Source organism: Chamaea fasciata, unplaced genomic scaffold (assembly GCF_029207755.1).
Source record: "Chamaea fasciata isolate MVZ Bird 193981 ecotype frontalis unplaced genomic scaffold, bChaFas1.0.hap1 SCAF_7, whole genome shotgun sequence".
Lineage (NCBI taxonomy): Eukaryota > Metazoa > Chordata > Aves > Passeriformes > Sylviidae > Chamaea > Chamaea fasciata.
Window position 1 is genome coordinate 47396880 of NW_027094092.1, and position 15419 is coordinate 47412298.

Below are 15419 nucleotides of genomic sequence, written 5' to 3' on the forward strand. Positions count from 1 at the left end.
CTAAGTCAGCTAGCTTGATGGATGTTACTCGGCTGTACTATATGACGTTACACACTGCAGCTCTTGTATGTTGAGTACACAGTGAATTCTTATCATGTTAGAAATTAATCAGTATTTCTAAAAAAACCCAATTATTTATCACCACACAAGTTGAGAGGTTTTCTGTTTGCTTTCAATGTGATGCTTTAATTAAGGTCTTACTGCTAGATAAAGGAGAATGCCTGCTTAGCATCCCACTGCCAGTCCTGTTCTTGCTTTATTTCTCTTTGGAGGATGTGCATGTTTCCCCACTCAATAAAAATAGAAAGCTGGAACCACTCTCTCTGCTGGAAGTGGAAGTCTGAGAGAAGAAAAAACACAAAACCTGAACACAAGTCATGAAATGTTAATTGCTGTTTAGCAGCAGCTCACTGAATCTGTATGGCACAATTAGCTCTGAGAAAGCAAAATAAAACAATTTAATCTGTCTAGCCAAAGAAGAGAGGACTATCCTGAATCATCCCTGCAGGAAGGAAACAGAAGTCACAGAGGTGCTTATTTGAAGACTTCCAAGACTTCCCTTTAGTAGTAGAAAATCCTTTCCTGGACCTGTGAAACACTTTTGGAAAAGAGTAATCTGATGTATGTTCACAGAAGTCAGCACATACCAGTCTCTCATACTTCGCCTTCTGGAAGCCAATAACTAAACCTTACCTTCCAATTCACTACTTATGACCGGAAAGCAAGTCTACGTTCAGAAAAATTCTGAATTTATGTAAAGAAGGAATTAGGTAAACATCCTGTGTATCTTGAGTTTTGGTTTACTTGCCTACTGTCAGATCTAAGAGTTGGTTTCTCTCTAACAGGACAGATTCTTTAAAGGAGAAGGGGAAGCAAATCAAAGAAATGTTGCTGCTTGATACAGGAAGACAATATTCCCTCTGTCAAATAAACCTCGTGCACCAGATGGACAACAAGACAATTCTTCATCTAGAAGCAGGCCTAGGGGGAGAGATCATGAGAGGTGCCTCGAGCAAAGGTTTCTAGCAGCAAGGGATGAATTAAGAGCCCATTTCTAATACATTCCCTACTGGATGAAGCACATGCATTGGAATACATGAAGCAACACGAAAGTGACAGGCAAAGGGTGATGATCACACATTTCTATCCATCCTGTTCCAGCAGAGCAGCAGGCACCAGTGACTGAGGTATGCCTTTGGGGCACAAATTTCCAAATAGTATAGATTATTCTGACATCTCAACCACACTGTCGAATTTGAGACCACAAATTATGAGACCATAAAGCATTTTCATGGGGACAAAGTCCTGTCTAGTTCTGTCCAAATGTTTCCCAAAATGCTCTTACAATAAATACTTTCCAATAATTTTGTGTCTATCTGACGACTAGCCATTAAGCTACACAAACATCAGACTAAGAGGCAACCTGTGGAAGGACAGCAACTTTAATCCATGAGGTAAAATGGAGTCTGCCCTCTGCTCAGCTAATGGATGCACCACTGAATTCATCTCATATGAGCCCCTTGCTGCTTAAATGTACGGTGCAGGTGCAAGGCACATATAACAAATGCAAACACTGGACTGTAATACACTGGGGTATTAATAAAATAATAATGTCCCCTAGACAGTGACACAAATATGGGCTAGCTTTCTCCCTGTGCTCCTGGTTAAGCTGTGCTTTGCAAATGCTGGTTTGTTTTTATCAGTCCGGTAATGCCATTATCAAAACTGATGAAAGAAGCTGCCCTTAGCTCTGAGCAATAGGAGGTAGAGGTAAGGAAGATGATGCTGTAGTGGTGAAAGGTTAAATACAGCCAGGAAAGTATATGCCCTTTGTCCTTCTAACATAATGCAGTTCTCAGACAACCACTCATAACTGAAAGACATACTCTCCACTTTAACTAGTAATGAGAATTTTTAAAGTCTTTTCTGACAGTGGATTTTTTTAAAATAACATGGCCTGATTTTTCAATTTATTTTTTGTTAAGTGCTTTTCTCCTGCTCCCTGCTGGTGTTCAGAAGCACCTTTCACATGGATTTGAGAGCAACCTCAATTACTCCTCTCTCTTCTGTCACCTCTATTGAGGCAGTTTCATCTCTGTTTTACGAAGTGCGGAACTCACCACTTCAGGGTTCAAAACGAGCACCAGGTAAGTATCAGCAAGACTGAAACATATGACATACAGCTCTTCTAAGCACACAAAGTAAGCCAGAAAGAGAATGCTTCCCCTTCCATCTTTTTAGGGCTCATAGTGTTCTATGTTACAGCTGACAGGTAAGGTAATTCCTTTCACAAGCTGACACCATCCTTTAAGTAACATCTTGTGTGAAATATGACCATTCAGACCCAAGAAAGAACAAATGTCGCCAACACCTGAACTTATCTGCAGATGGGCCACAACTTGAAGGCACTTTAGTATCATTTCACTGCTCACTGGGTTACAAGAACATTCTTTCTGCCATAGCTTTTTTTTCAAAGGGCAGATCCTGTTTCTGTTAAGCTTGACTGCCTGTGAATGCAATTAAAAGAGTAACATCACCAAATCAACTATCAGATCTTATTAATTGACAGACACAAGCCTAACTGCATTCCCACTTTCACTAGGGCACCTTTTAAGCTGGACTGCATGTGGGCTTTACACATGCTTCAGAAAAGGGGAATCCTGTCTTTCCAAAAGCACTATCTGTTATAAAGAACTGAATGGAAAGAAAAACCATTAAGCCCAGGTCATATTGGCATCCAAATGACAGCATTTAAAATCAGTAAGCCTTCTTTACAGGAAAATAGAGCTTTTACTCACCTGTACTACTTCTACGCCTCTTTTCCTGAAAAAAAGGAAGAAAAAAAAGGTAAGGTTAGTGTAGGAAATGTGTGGGGAAAATGTAAAAACAAAAACTAATGGAAAAGCACTGCTTCATACTAGAACGCAAACAATAAAAATCTGCACTAATAACCTGATTCAAATTCAGGAAAGCACTTGTTCAGTTTCATTCCCTGTCTCGGAAGCACTTTGGCAGATTCTGAATCATGGCTCCAGAAGTAACCCAAGATGAATACTAAGCAGCTGCAGTGCTGGGAATGATAGGGTTGTCAGGTGAGCACAGGTAGGAAGTGGCTGATATTAGGGAAGGAGCATCTCAATTTTAATTAGATCTAGTTTGCTTTTCATTTCTCATCTGCCCTCAGAGTGTGCAAATTGCACCACACCACATTCTGCATGCCTGACAGATCTCTTATTTTGAATAAAAGATACGCATATAAATGTCAGGGAAAAGGAGCACAGAACCTTGCAGCCATTTATCCTCTTATTTACCCTTATTCTACTGCCATCATCTTGGTACACAGGATGCTACCCTGGACTTCAGTTCAAAGATTTGCAGTCAGTCTGATTCCTTCAAGAGCACAGTTCAAATGCTTGGGCTTTATCAGAAAGACCCAAGCCTCTGGCCTTATGGAGACTCTTTCCAGTGATCCTGAATTGCCAGGGATGAGAGACTGGAGAGGCCTATGAATTATACACCAGAATGCTGAGAACTGCAATTGGTAGAGCCAGCTTAGGCAGATCTGTAGAGACAGTTGTCTACTCTGCTGGTATGAAAATTGAGATTCAGGTACATGCAGTCAGACAATGCTCAGTCACTGCCTTTGACAAGTTATCAAGCAAAACAAATCACTTCTGCACTAGTCTTGAGAGAAGAACTGAAACCCTGGCACAAAGCCCAGCCATTCCTGCTCCATGCCCTCCTCCCAATACATGCAGGCTATTTAAGTAAGTTAGAATATTCTCCTCACTTTGAAGACATAGGAAATTTAACTTTAAAATGAGAAGCCTCAGCAAGCACAGGACAGGAATCTCTCTTCCTTGTTCCCACTTGCCCCGTATGTGAAAATCAAAGCCCCTTTTTTGGGGAGGTCATAGAAGAGGACCGCCTAACTCTGCCCTCAGTGCTTTTCTATCTAAGAGTGCCTGTGTTGTTGTCCATAGCCACAAACGCTGCACAGTGCTGAATACACAATGGCTCCTCCAGTTTTCCACCCAATACAGTAAGTCTTTCTTTTGGGAGGCCATTACAAAGATGCCCAAAGGGACAGGCGATCAATCAGCATCTATGACACAAATTGTCCCCTCTTCCACTTTACCAGTCTGGAGTCTCTCTGGCCTAGAAGCAGCATTCAATGCACAGGAGAGAGCCTGTTGTGAGAGCTCAGAAAGGAAATAAAAGAGAAAATGAAACCAAGCACCTCTTGCAAAGAATTTCAAAGCCCTCTTGCAGATAATAGTAACTGCAAGTGGCGGGTGATTAATATACTGTCATTATGGTGTGGGAAGCACTACTGCAGATCATCACCTGAGGCTGGTCAGATAGGCTCCAACTCTGTGGTGAGAAGAAAATGTAAGTCTTGTAGAGAAAGAGTTAATAACCAAATTGTTGAAACCGTGATTTTTACGGAGCTAAGCAAGAAAAATGGGAAAAATTAGGTGGGGAATGCTGTTTTGTAAATCAGGGCAGCAGACTACTCAGAAGCATTTCAAGTATTGTAAGCTAAAACTTAAAATAATCAAACATTTTTTGCTGTGTCTGTCCTGGAGTAAACAGAACAACTCAGAACTACCATGGAAATACACCAGGCTTCAGTCAAAACTGCACCAGAGTCCCCGGAAGGACAGTGGCTGATGGCAAAAGCTGCATTTCTTGTCATGCCTACGTACACACTGAATAAGCTTTATTCTACTTGGAGGAAGATAAATATTCACGAGCTGGGTGCCAAAGCCATCCAAGAGAGAATCAGTCCTCATGGTTTCCGTAATCTCCTCCCAAAATGCACTTCGCAAATTTTCTGGGACTTACTGAAACCAACTGCACTGTCCCAGCAGAGGGGAAGAAGCCAGAACAGCACACAGGCAGGGAAAGAAGGGGTCCTTGCTCTTAGGTACAATGCCACACATGTTTAAAAAGGTACAGGAAGAAGGAAGCTATTACCAAGGCTGGCTTGTAGGCTGGTCTTCCCCTTTTCAGAGGGGAGCAGGATGTTCTTTTTGTTACCTGAAATATGAGAACTTTTTCTACTTAAACCCAGGGGAAAAGAAACGATAGAAGCATTTTGAGGACTAGTTAATTTGGGAAAAAATCCTCTACCAAAATATCATCATTTGAAAATAAGTTATTTTAAAAACAAGAAGTATCCAAACAACCAGGATGTCAAGCCACCACGCACCTCAGTTTTGTTATTAGCTGATTCTCTGCCCAGAAGATTTCCAAAGCCAGTGACTCCAGGCTTTTCAGCCAGGCAGGTCACAGTTGCAGGCTCAGGGCAGCAAGACATCCCTTATGTAACCAAGCACACAATACCATCTAACCACACAAACTGCCTTACGTCACCTGGGAAAGGGCTTAGGGTCAGGCATGGAAAGAAAGCTGATCCTATGCACAAGAAACTCTAGGACCTTCAAAAAAAGGAGTAAACAGAGAGCAATCAAAGCAGACTGTGGGCCATAATTCCCAACAAGGGGTTGCCTGTGCAGGACACACAACGGAGACAAGACAGTTGCTGAATGAACTGTGCTGGGAGTCTGACAGAGCCGTGGACCAGTTACCACTTCTTCCTATTGTGCTTTAAAAAGCCAGTAAGAAAAATACATCCTACAATTCTCCTGTACATTCTTTTGGGCTGTTTCTTTAGCAGAGGACAGGCAGGGCATGACTGACAGGACAGGATGGGATGGCTGTTTCACCTGGCAAACTGACCACTACTCTTGTGCACCTCATGGTGCTGTCCATGACTTTCTAGCTTCCCATGCAGTTTGAAAGTGAGCCACTGCCTACCAGGGGAAGGGCTCCCATTCCCAGCTTGCCTAGCTGCCTCCTGACAAATCTCTCTTTCTGACGAGAAAAGAAAGGTCATTATTAGCTGTATTTCCCTTCTGCCTCTAAAGAGGCAGCTCAGCTGTGCCAAAGACAGACTGCATCTGTTCACTTTCATTGAACAGACATTTGGAAAATGGTCAGTTCTAAACTACATTCCCAGAGGTCATTAATTTAAAAATACATTTAATTTCAAAGATCATCTACACACTACAACACCTACAGGAAAAACAGAACCATTTAAGTAACTGCTGCATTAGCCTGCAATACCAAATAAAACCCAAAAGCTTGTTCCAACTTATTAGTTCTACACCTGAAACCACTGGACAACTCTACTGGATAATGCAAGCCTCCTTGTAAGCAATAGCAATTAAAATAATTACCATGCTAGTTGACTTAATGTTTAAGTTGGAATGATGTATGGATTTAAAGAAGAATTCAATATCAAGTTACTAAAAGCACATTAATCAATGTCCTAAAATTGATGTTTTACCACAGCCTCAAAATATGTAGAGCCTCAAACTATGTAGAATAGATGGCTTTTGGGGTTGGGATTGGGGGTTTTTTAACACTCAAAGTAAACAGTTTGGACTAATTCCCCACAGCATCTAGGACCTGAATATCATAGTGAATGACAGTTAAAAGAGAAAAAATTATTATCAGGTTGTATATGGTAGTCATGGGTAAATTAAACAAATTCTTTTGCTCTATAGTCTGCATGACAGATTGAAAAATGTCAAATGGAATTTACAATTTCAAAAGTAAAAGGCAATCTTTCTACTGTACATGCAGTGAAATTAATTTTCTCAGATATCACTTCAAAAATTTCCCATGTAAAGAATTAGTAAATAATAATAATAATGATAATTATAAAGGAATTAATAATAATGTATTGCTTTAATATTTAAAAGGGCATCTTCACAGAAACGCAATACACTGGCATCAAAGGGAGCTTATAAATATTAATGCATCAGAGCAAAAACCTGCAGCCACTAAGACTTTCCACCACACTGAAAACCAGCCAATACTGGACAGCCACGACCTTGTGGACAGCCCATTTCCCCTCATGGCATAAAGGCAAGCTCAGTTCAATTGCCTTAGCTTTTCCATCAGCAGAACACTCTGCATATTTTTAATGAAATATTCGTGATAATCCTTGCTTTTATTATTTTTCATCACTGATGGATTCCACCTTATTGTCCATCAAGCAACACAAGCAGCAACTCCAATATTGGGGTGCTCACTGTCCTGGGGCTTCGGCTCACAGCCACAGCCCTCAGTGCACATGGACATTACCTGAGGGCATCTGAAACATGGCAAGACTCAGCTTTAACAGGTGGACCTTTTGTGGTTTGGTTTTTTGCACAAAGAATATCAAGCAGGCAATTAACCAGTTATTTTTACTAATTTATACCCAACTACACTTACCTTTTCCCCACTGATCTGTATTTTGGAAGGTTTTATGTTTGAAATGGATCAAAAGTTGAGATTTGGGGGAGGGAGTTCTCAATTTCCTCAGTCTGTAAAGCATCATAGATCCAAAGAAGAATGTCAATAGAGCGCACCTTTACAGTCTGGTAGGTACAGATAATGTAGTACAGGACAGAAAACATTTCACTTCAAACTCTTAGTGCTCTTTAGGTGGGCTGAAAAAAACCCAAGACTTTGGGCTGTCATGGAAGACCTTTCAAGTAGGATAAAACCCCACAGAAGGCAGTCATACTTGTGCATTTTTTCCCTTGTTAGTATAACCAGGGAATGGTCCAAGTAATAGGAGCCCTCATACATCAGATGCTACAACACCATAAGTGATTTTCCCACCACCACCCCCTTGACACATGAAATTTGGTAGAACCATCTAACGTTCTCCACATCTTCAAAGCCTTATATCATCCCATTTACAGCCATAAAAATGAGTCTTAAGAGTGCTGTATCAAGTGCCCTGAAAGGGACTAGAAAATAAGAGAGGATCTTGGTAGAGCAGCAGCAGCCTCACTCTGGTATTCACCTGCACTGCCATGAATTCCCAGTATAACACACACAAACATTCACCAGCATTTCACAGCAAAGATACAGCTGGAAACCCACAAACCCCTTATGCTGAAAAAGCAATGACAAAGTGAAGCATCAAACATCAATGCTTCAGACATTCAAGCAGAAAGGAGGAAAAAGCCGTGAAAGAAAGAAGCAGGCACTGCAAGCAGTAACTAAAGGAAATAAACTGCCTTTAGTCACTAAATATTAAGACAAAGTTTCAGTCTGTTTAATGAAACATTACAGGGCTACTAATTTCAGCACTAAAAAAACCCAGTTAGTGTGGAAATAAAATCTGTGTATCCCAAGTTATAAAAACCATAAAGCCAGTCAATACAAACTTAAAAGAATCTGTTTTCTTTTTAAACTAGGCATTTAAGATGGATCAGTGCTGCTGAGCTCTGCCAGACTCTTTTCTTGGAACTAGTGACCCCGGGTTCTGGGAGCCTCGACTCGCTACTTTCCCAGCAAGGACAGAAAACCTTTAATCACACAGTCTTTTGAGAGGAAAAAAAACCCTGAAAAATTATCAGTGGGAAGAAGGAATGATTAACAGCTGCACAGAAAAATTATTAAAGGCAATGAGTTATTCATCCTACCAGACATTCAGAGATGGATTTACTACCTCATGACAATTATAAGCAATTGGGCAGGGTTCAGCCTTTAGCCATAGGCTTACCCTACCAGACATTATCAGATCCAGTTCCCAGCTATGGCAAGCAGCCACGCCACATGATCTCTTTATAACCTTATTAAAAACCACCTTCAAACCAAGCTGTTTTGGAACTCTATCTTCCATTACAAGATGTTAATTTCCCAGAGGTCAGAGTCCTTCAAACTTGCAGACTAAATTGCTCTAGCATCATCCTTTGGCTTCAATAAACTGCTTGCTTCCTTAAGCACTGCAAAGAGCCCACATGTCCTCTCTGCTCCCTGTTCTCTTTGTCTCCCCATGACCCCAGTCACCCCAATGTTAATATGACCCTTAATATGCAGAAAGCAAACACATGACCCATCCCTTTTAAAAGTCTTTCTAAGGTCAAGAGACACCAGTGATGGCTCAAAGAGACCTGAGAAGAGGCAGCAGAATCACAAGGCAGAAGACAATGTCTCTTCCAGGGACAGACATGGTATTCATCTTTATATATAACACTCTCACTGTAGAAGCTATTAGAGGCTTCTAGAAACGTATGAACATGGTGGAAGGTTTCCTGTGACTGGAGAGTTGGAATGGAGGATACCAGCTCTTTAGGAAGGTTGAGCAAGGGAGTCACCCTCTACATGTCAGTGACCAGCTGGAGTGCAAGGAGCTCAGCCTGGGAACAGATGAGGAGCACACCGAGAGCTTATGGGTCAGCACAGGTGACACAGGCCACCTGACCAGGGAGACCAAGCACATGAGGCCCTGTCTGTGTAGACAGATAGGAACAGCCTCATATTCACAAACTCTGATTCTCACAGAGGACGTCCCAGCAAGACCATGGTACAGATCCTCCTAGAAATTTTATACTAAGACACTTGAATATACAGAAGTGATTGAGAACCGCTAGTAAATTATACCTGCCAAATACAGTGGCTAAAGGAAGAGCAATTGATGCCACCAATCTGGACTTGTGCAAAGTATTTGGCACTGTCCCATGTGACATCTTTATCTCTAAACTGGAGATGTGCCTTGATGTTCTGAGAAGAAGCTTCAGCTGCTCTCATCCTCACTGCACAAAGACCACCAGTTCAGTATGGCCAGTAAGGAGAGGCTCTGCCGGGCCCTAGGCTGGTGCTGCAGGTTCTGTGGATCTCCTGCACACCACAAGGGAAAACAAATGCACACCTCCACTCTGCTAAAGCCAAGGGGTACACAGAGAAAGGCATGTCTGCCCAGTCAGCTTTCATCTAGAAATGGCTTTTAATCTACTAAATCTGAAACCAAAGGCTGTATACCCTTTGCAACTTTCCAAGACTTTGGAAAACAGCCTTGAATAAGCCTTTGGGGAGTTTTTATAGAGGCCAGACACCCACTGAGACATGCATAAGAAATGTGCAATATGCAAATTTTTTTTCATTTCTTGGATCTCTCAAAGAGATTGGACATTTTTTTTGGCAGAAATTACAGACGTATTTAAGTTCAGCAAGTTGCCATGCAAAAATGAGTTTATTCATCTCTAGGCAGGCTTCAAGTAAGATATATGGGCGTCTGGGGCTTTTTTCTTTGTGCAAAACTTCATTATACAAACAAGAGAAAGTTAGCATGCCTGCTCATTGAAGAAACCTGATTGTAACTCTTTTTTTCCTCTCCATAAGGGATTGTGTTTTGGCACTGTACAAGTCAGTCACCAAGACTCCCTTAAGTTTCATCACCTTTGAGAACTCTTGTGATTTCTTGTGTTTTACACTCACCAAGTGACCACTGTTTGCATATGCAAGGAACAAATTTTCCTCTACAGAACTGGAATGAGCCACAGATTCACAGACATAACCATTAACAGGAGCCTGTGCAGGGAAGTTACTGTGGCCAGATAAACACACTGGCACAAATAATGATCAGGTTATAAAAGGACATCCATGCAAAGGTTTAGCAGCCCTAGAAAGCTTTTCCCTTCAAACTCTGCATCAGTTCAGGCTCACATAACTCATCCAGTCAGCTTCTGTTTTGTCTGAGATGCATTTCAAGCTTCAGCCTTTATTTTGGGGCACTTATGGATACAGCTGTTATTTTAAAGAAGACTGGCTGGTTGAGCCCCAAATAAAACGCTGGTTAAAAACAGCTCAGTATCATCTGAAACTAGATTTCACCTTTATTTCACTATGCAGCTTCCCCAAACACTGTATGAGCCATGGCAGTGGAAAAGAGAAAAGCACTTAGAATCTGAGAAGTGCACTTCTGCAGTCTGGTACTTTATTTGAGAGGAAAAAGTTCAGCCGAAAATACACAGTACAAATTAAATAAATGTGAATCAAATTGCTTTTCTCCATTTGAACAGATGCAGATGCCAATACCAATAATGAGAATTTTTCTCCACTGTAACTGATTCTTCTGCTCAATTTTACATCAACATAGATCAAAGAAAAATGATTTTACTTTATTTGGAAGCCTCACTAGACAGGTTCATAATAAAATGAAAGCTTGGGTTCCACCAAGTGATGATCACACTGTTTGAAAATATTCCATTTGTTGACATGTGGCCGACTTCCCTGAGAAGCAATAGGATAGAGCATTTGATGGTGCTGCAATGAATTTCTTCATGGTCTACACCAACTACCCATGATCCTGGGAATGAAATAAAATTTCTGCAACATGCAATATTTGAGTATGGTCCTTACAATAAAAAGTATCTAAATGGAGAGGCAGCAAGTAAATATTTATGCTTTATTATAAAGCATACAGAATAATCTTTAATATCTTATGTGAAAATTGGGGTGGGGATCAAAAAGAATAAATAAAAGAAAAACCCAACACACACACCCTGAGCAAAAATGCTTAGGTAAGAGAACACAGTTTTCCATTGATCTCATTGGATAGGGCTGCAGTTTGAGGAGCTGGAAATCCAACATCCTGAACAAGGCACCACTGCCAACTTCTTAATATCAAGGCAACATAGACCATGAAGGCTCACAGAAATACACCTAAATCTTTGAGCAGGAATAGGTATATATAGGGCTGTGTGTATATATATAAAAATACGTATAGGTTTGCCAGAAAACCCATTTTCTTGTTTTCTTCACTGGATTGTTAACAGGGCAGTCAGAGGAAAAAAACCCACCCTCTGATAAATCATGAACCACAAATACTGCCTGGTTTTTATCCAAGCTGTAAGAAAAACCTAAATCTTTCTGAAAGGTGCAGTGAATGATAAAGGCAGAAGTTCAATGCAAATCCTGTTCGCTTGCAAGAAATTTACAGCATCCCATCTCCGTGAACCAAACATTCTTTTTCTGGACAGCTTCAGCCCTTCTGCAGGCGTGACATTTGCCCAAGAGATCCCTTCAGAGCTCGGCCTTGACCCAATACCCACAGCACGTGCCTTGCTGTCTCCCACATCCCTGACCTTCCATGGCATATGTTGCTGCTCCTCTCTCTCTGACTGATGCTGGGGTACACACAAACACAGAGGGCCCTCTAAATTAATCCCAGCCTTGTTTTTTTTCTTGACTTAGCCTAGACAGCAGCTGTTACACCCATCGTTTCCATCAGTGACTGAACACATGTGTTTTGAGATGACAACTTTTCCAAATTTGGCCAGCGCATGCAGGAGCTGATACACAACTCCCCAAACGCTATTACATTTTCTAACCAGACTCTGCTTTAGCCCAGATTCAGATCTGCTGGTAAGTCTGCTATACCACATAACTGGGAGAGCCAGACAATTTCTTGGGCCCCCTCGATTTTCTAGAAGCTGCCTCAACAAGCTGAATCCTACCTTGTACCTGAGCTGTTATTCATACCCTACTTCTCCCTCTCAGAAAAAAAAGCCTTAGCCCAACAGCTCAGCAGCATCTTTTACATTTGCTTCCCTTTATGGACTTCTCTGGTACCTGCCCCTCCCCGTTACAAGACTGCTGTAATCACAACATGCCGATGACTTTTAAAGATAACATAAATTCCTCTTACAGGAAAAGGAAAAACTGCATTTCTATTCTAATCTACCAAATTATCATTATCATCACTAAGGGGGTAGACATATAAACAGCTGATCCAGCTTTTGAGAGGGATTTGGAGAGGCAGTCACACAAAGGCACAGTAGCAGTCAGTTGTTTTCCTCTGGGTCAGATTTGTTCGTCTCCACCCTGAAATTCACCCTTCAATCCCAATAATTGGCAGCAACTAATTAGAAAGAAAAATACAAGCAGTTTATTAAATGTTTGATTACACATGGTCACAGAACAAATCTCCATTGAAAAGTCATTTTCTCTTGCTCACTTCTTTTGTTTGTAGACACAAGAGATAAGCACTGTGGAGATGCCGTTGTACCACGCACTGGGATTTTAAGCCTATAGGTGACTGCACAACACAAGGCAAGGAGAAGCTGCCCACTCCTCTGCTGTTTCAGACTGATTTCCACATTGCTCATTATTGGATGCACCCCATGTTCTCTCTTTAGGGCTTTCACATTCAACAGTGTTATATACAGGATCACCTCAAAGATACTGCCTGAATTACATCACAGGTTAATTGGAGGTATAATCAACATAAAGGAGAAGGACTTGTTACAACTTTCAAACTGTTTTAACTCCAAAATACATAAAAGAACTTGAAAAATCATTATACATAAGAAAAAAATCTGCATTAAGTAACAGCTTCAAATGACATCAAAAATTCTGAATGTCTTAGAGCTTTGAACTATAAGTAATATGACTTTTCTTCATCCCATTTGCTGTTACTTGAGTTACCAAGTAATGGTTAATGAAAATGACTAAACTATGTTATACTACTAAAATTTGCAAATGTACACATTTACCTCTCAATCTCTTAGTAAATAATAATAAAAAAAAACTGCTCAGAATATTTTCACGAATTCTTGTTTGTGAGGAGAAAAGAAAATCCTTGAACAAGTGTCTGCTTTTACACTCCACTAGCACATCTATCTGCAATGGCAGGATTTCTTATCCCATGAAGTCTTTTTCCCTGGCAGCATGTTTTCACAGCTCTTTGCACATCAGATCCCTGCAGTCAGCTGTGTTTCACAGTGAAGGAGGCTGCTACACACCCAGCTTTACGTAACCCCCTAGCACACAGTTGCTCAGCCTTGCTGACTTCACTCTTGTGCTGGGTGGGTATTATCTGCCTAGATGGACTGGCAGGGTTCTGTGCTTGGTCAGCACACAGTCTAAGGGGCCAAATAGACAGGCATCACCTTAATTAAGGGCAAAAGCTAATCAAATTTAGCAAAAACATTCCTCTTCAAAATCATTCCACTTGAAGATTGTAAACTGCCACATTATTTGGACCACTCCCCCCTACTACATCACCCCTAATTATCTTCTCTAGATTCCAGATAAAATTTTAAAAATCGCCAAGTTACTTACATTTTTGCAAGAATAATCTAAACACCTGCATTTTTCCCTCCATCTGAATTGTAGCATCAACATCCATGTTGCATTAAAAATCTTCCTCCAGCCTGGCCTGCACGTCTCCACACCACTGCCCCAAGGCAGACACCAGCCAAACATCTCCCATCCCACAGCTCTCAGACCTGGAAGGCTGCAGACCAGCCAGCACAGCTGACAACAGCCCAGCAGGGCAGTCCAACAGCACCACAGCCAGCCTTGATATTGCAGCAGAACCCTCTCTCAAGGCCTGGCTTTAAGAGAAGACCATTCCAGTGTAAAGCAGTAAAGAGCAAATTTTCTGAACCGACAAAAGCACTGACCTACATATTGGTCAGACATAATACCTAGAGTACCAATTACTAATTTCCAATGGAGTTTACAACAACAGCCAAGTGCTCCAGGGCACTTTCAAACCACAGACCCTGCTTGCAGAGGTACACTACAGCTTCATTTATGTCCCTGTCTGTCTTCAGCACATTCAGTCAGAAGTGACACTTAAAAGGTAAAAGATCATTTAATTATGATTCAACTCTTTTCACATTGTGGTGTCCTCCTTAGAAAAATCCTAGTAAAGTCACACCTAGACTTTTTACAGAAGACTTTCCCTGGTGAAAATTGACTTCTCTACTCACATCACTAGTGAAAAAAAAACCAAGCCTACAGACAAGCAGTTGGGAAATGAAAGAAAAAAAATGTAAAACTGCATTTTTGGCCATTTAAGGCTATGAACTAAGAAAGAATGAATAAGCCCTTATGTGAAAACAAAACAGAATTTTAATATTGTTAAAAGCAGGAATACTTCTTTTTCAAGTAATTCTATGTAAAATATGCCACTATAACTAAGGCCCTAACCCACGAAGTCCTGCATCTTATCTTACAGTAAACTGCTTGCAGATGATTCCAAAGACAACATGTGTGCTACACTTGCCATTAAATTTCTCCCCCTGCTCATACACAAGAAAGAACTAGAGAGAACATAACACCAAAGAGAAAGTTTCTTTTCATTTTTTCCTGAAAGTTTACCACTGCCTTGGCACTAGGCTTGCTCAAGATCTAATGTCTCTATTTACCTACAGCCATACAATTCTTGTGCTGTAATTTAATGGCACCAAGGCAAACATCACTGGTCTTGCACCTTTCTAGTAGCGTAAGTAGGCAGGACATGCTTATGCTGTCAAGTAGCAAACACCTCCACTGATGATGAACATGCTCGGAAGATACAGGCAATAGAAGCTGTGGCTATGAAGCTTGCTATTATTGACTCTTAACACACATAACAGAAGCTTGTATTTCTTCTATAAATCCAGACAAAAAGGTATTTTTAAAGAGCTAAAGTTAGAACTCAGTTTTCCAGTGGAGAGGTTTTATATTAGATGGGTTTTAAAACTGCAGCCTCTGAGGAGGACATACTGAGTTCCATCAGTGCCTCAATCAAAACCCATTTCAGGGACAGGAGGCTAGGACTGTAACCTCTGTCT

At 41.0% G+C, this 15419-nt stretch overlaps 1 protein-coding gene across 1 annotated transcript in view; it reads right to left on the bottom strand.

The window, feature by feature from the left end:
• ITPK1 (inositol-tetrakisphosphate 1-kinase) overlaps nucleotides 1-15419 on the bottom strand; it is a 143814-nt gene that overhangs the window by 110019 nt on the left and 18376 nt on the right. The window contains exon 3 of the mRNA XM_066188700.1: nucleotides 2799-2823. Coding sequence (XP_066044797.1) covers nucleotides 2799-2823 — 25 coding nt within the window. The remainder of the gene's footprint in view (nucleotides 1-2798; nucleotides 2824-15419) is intronic.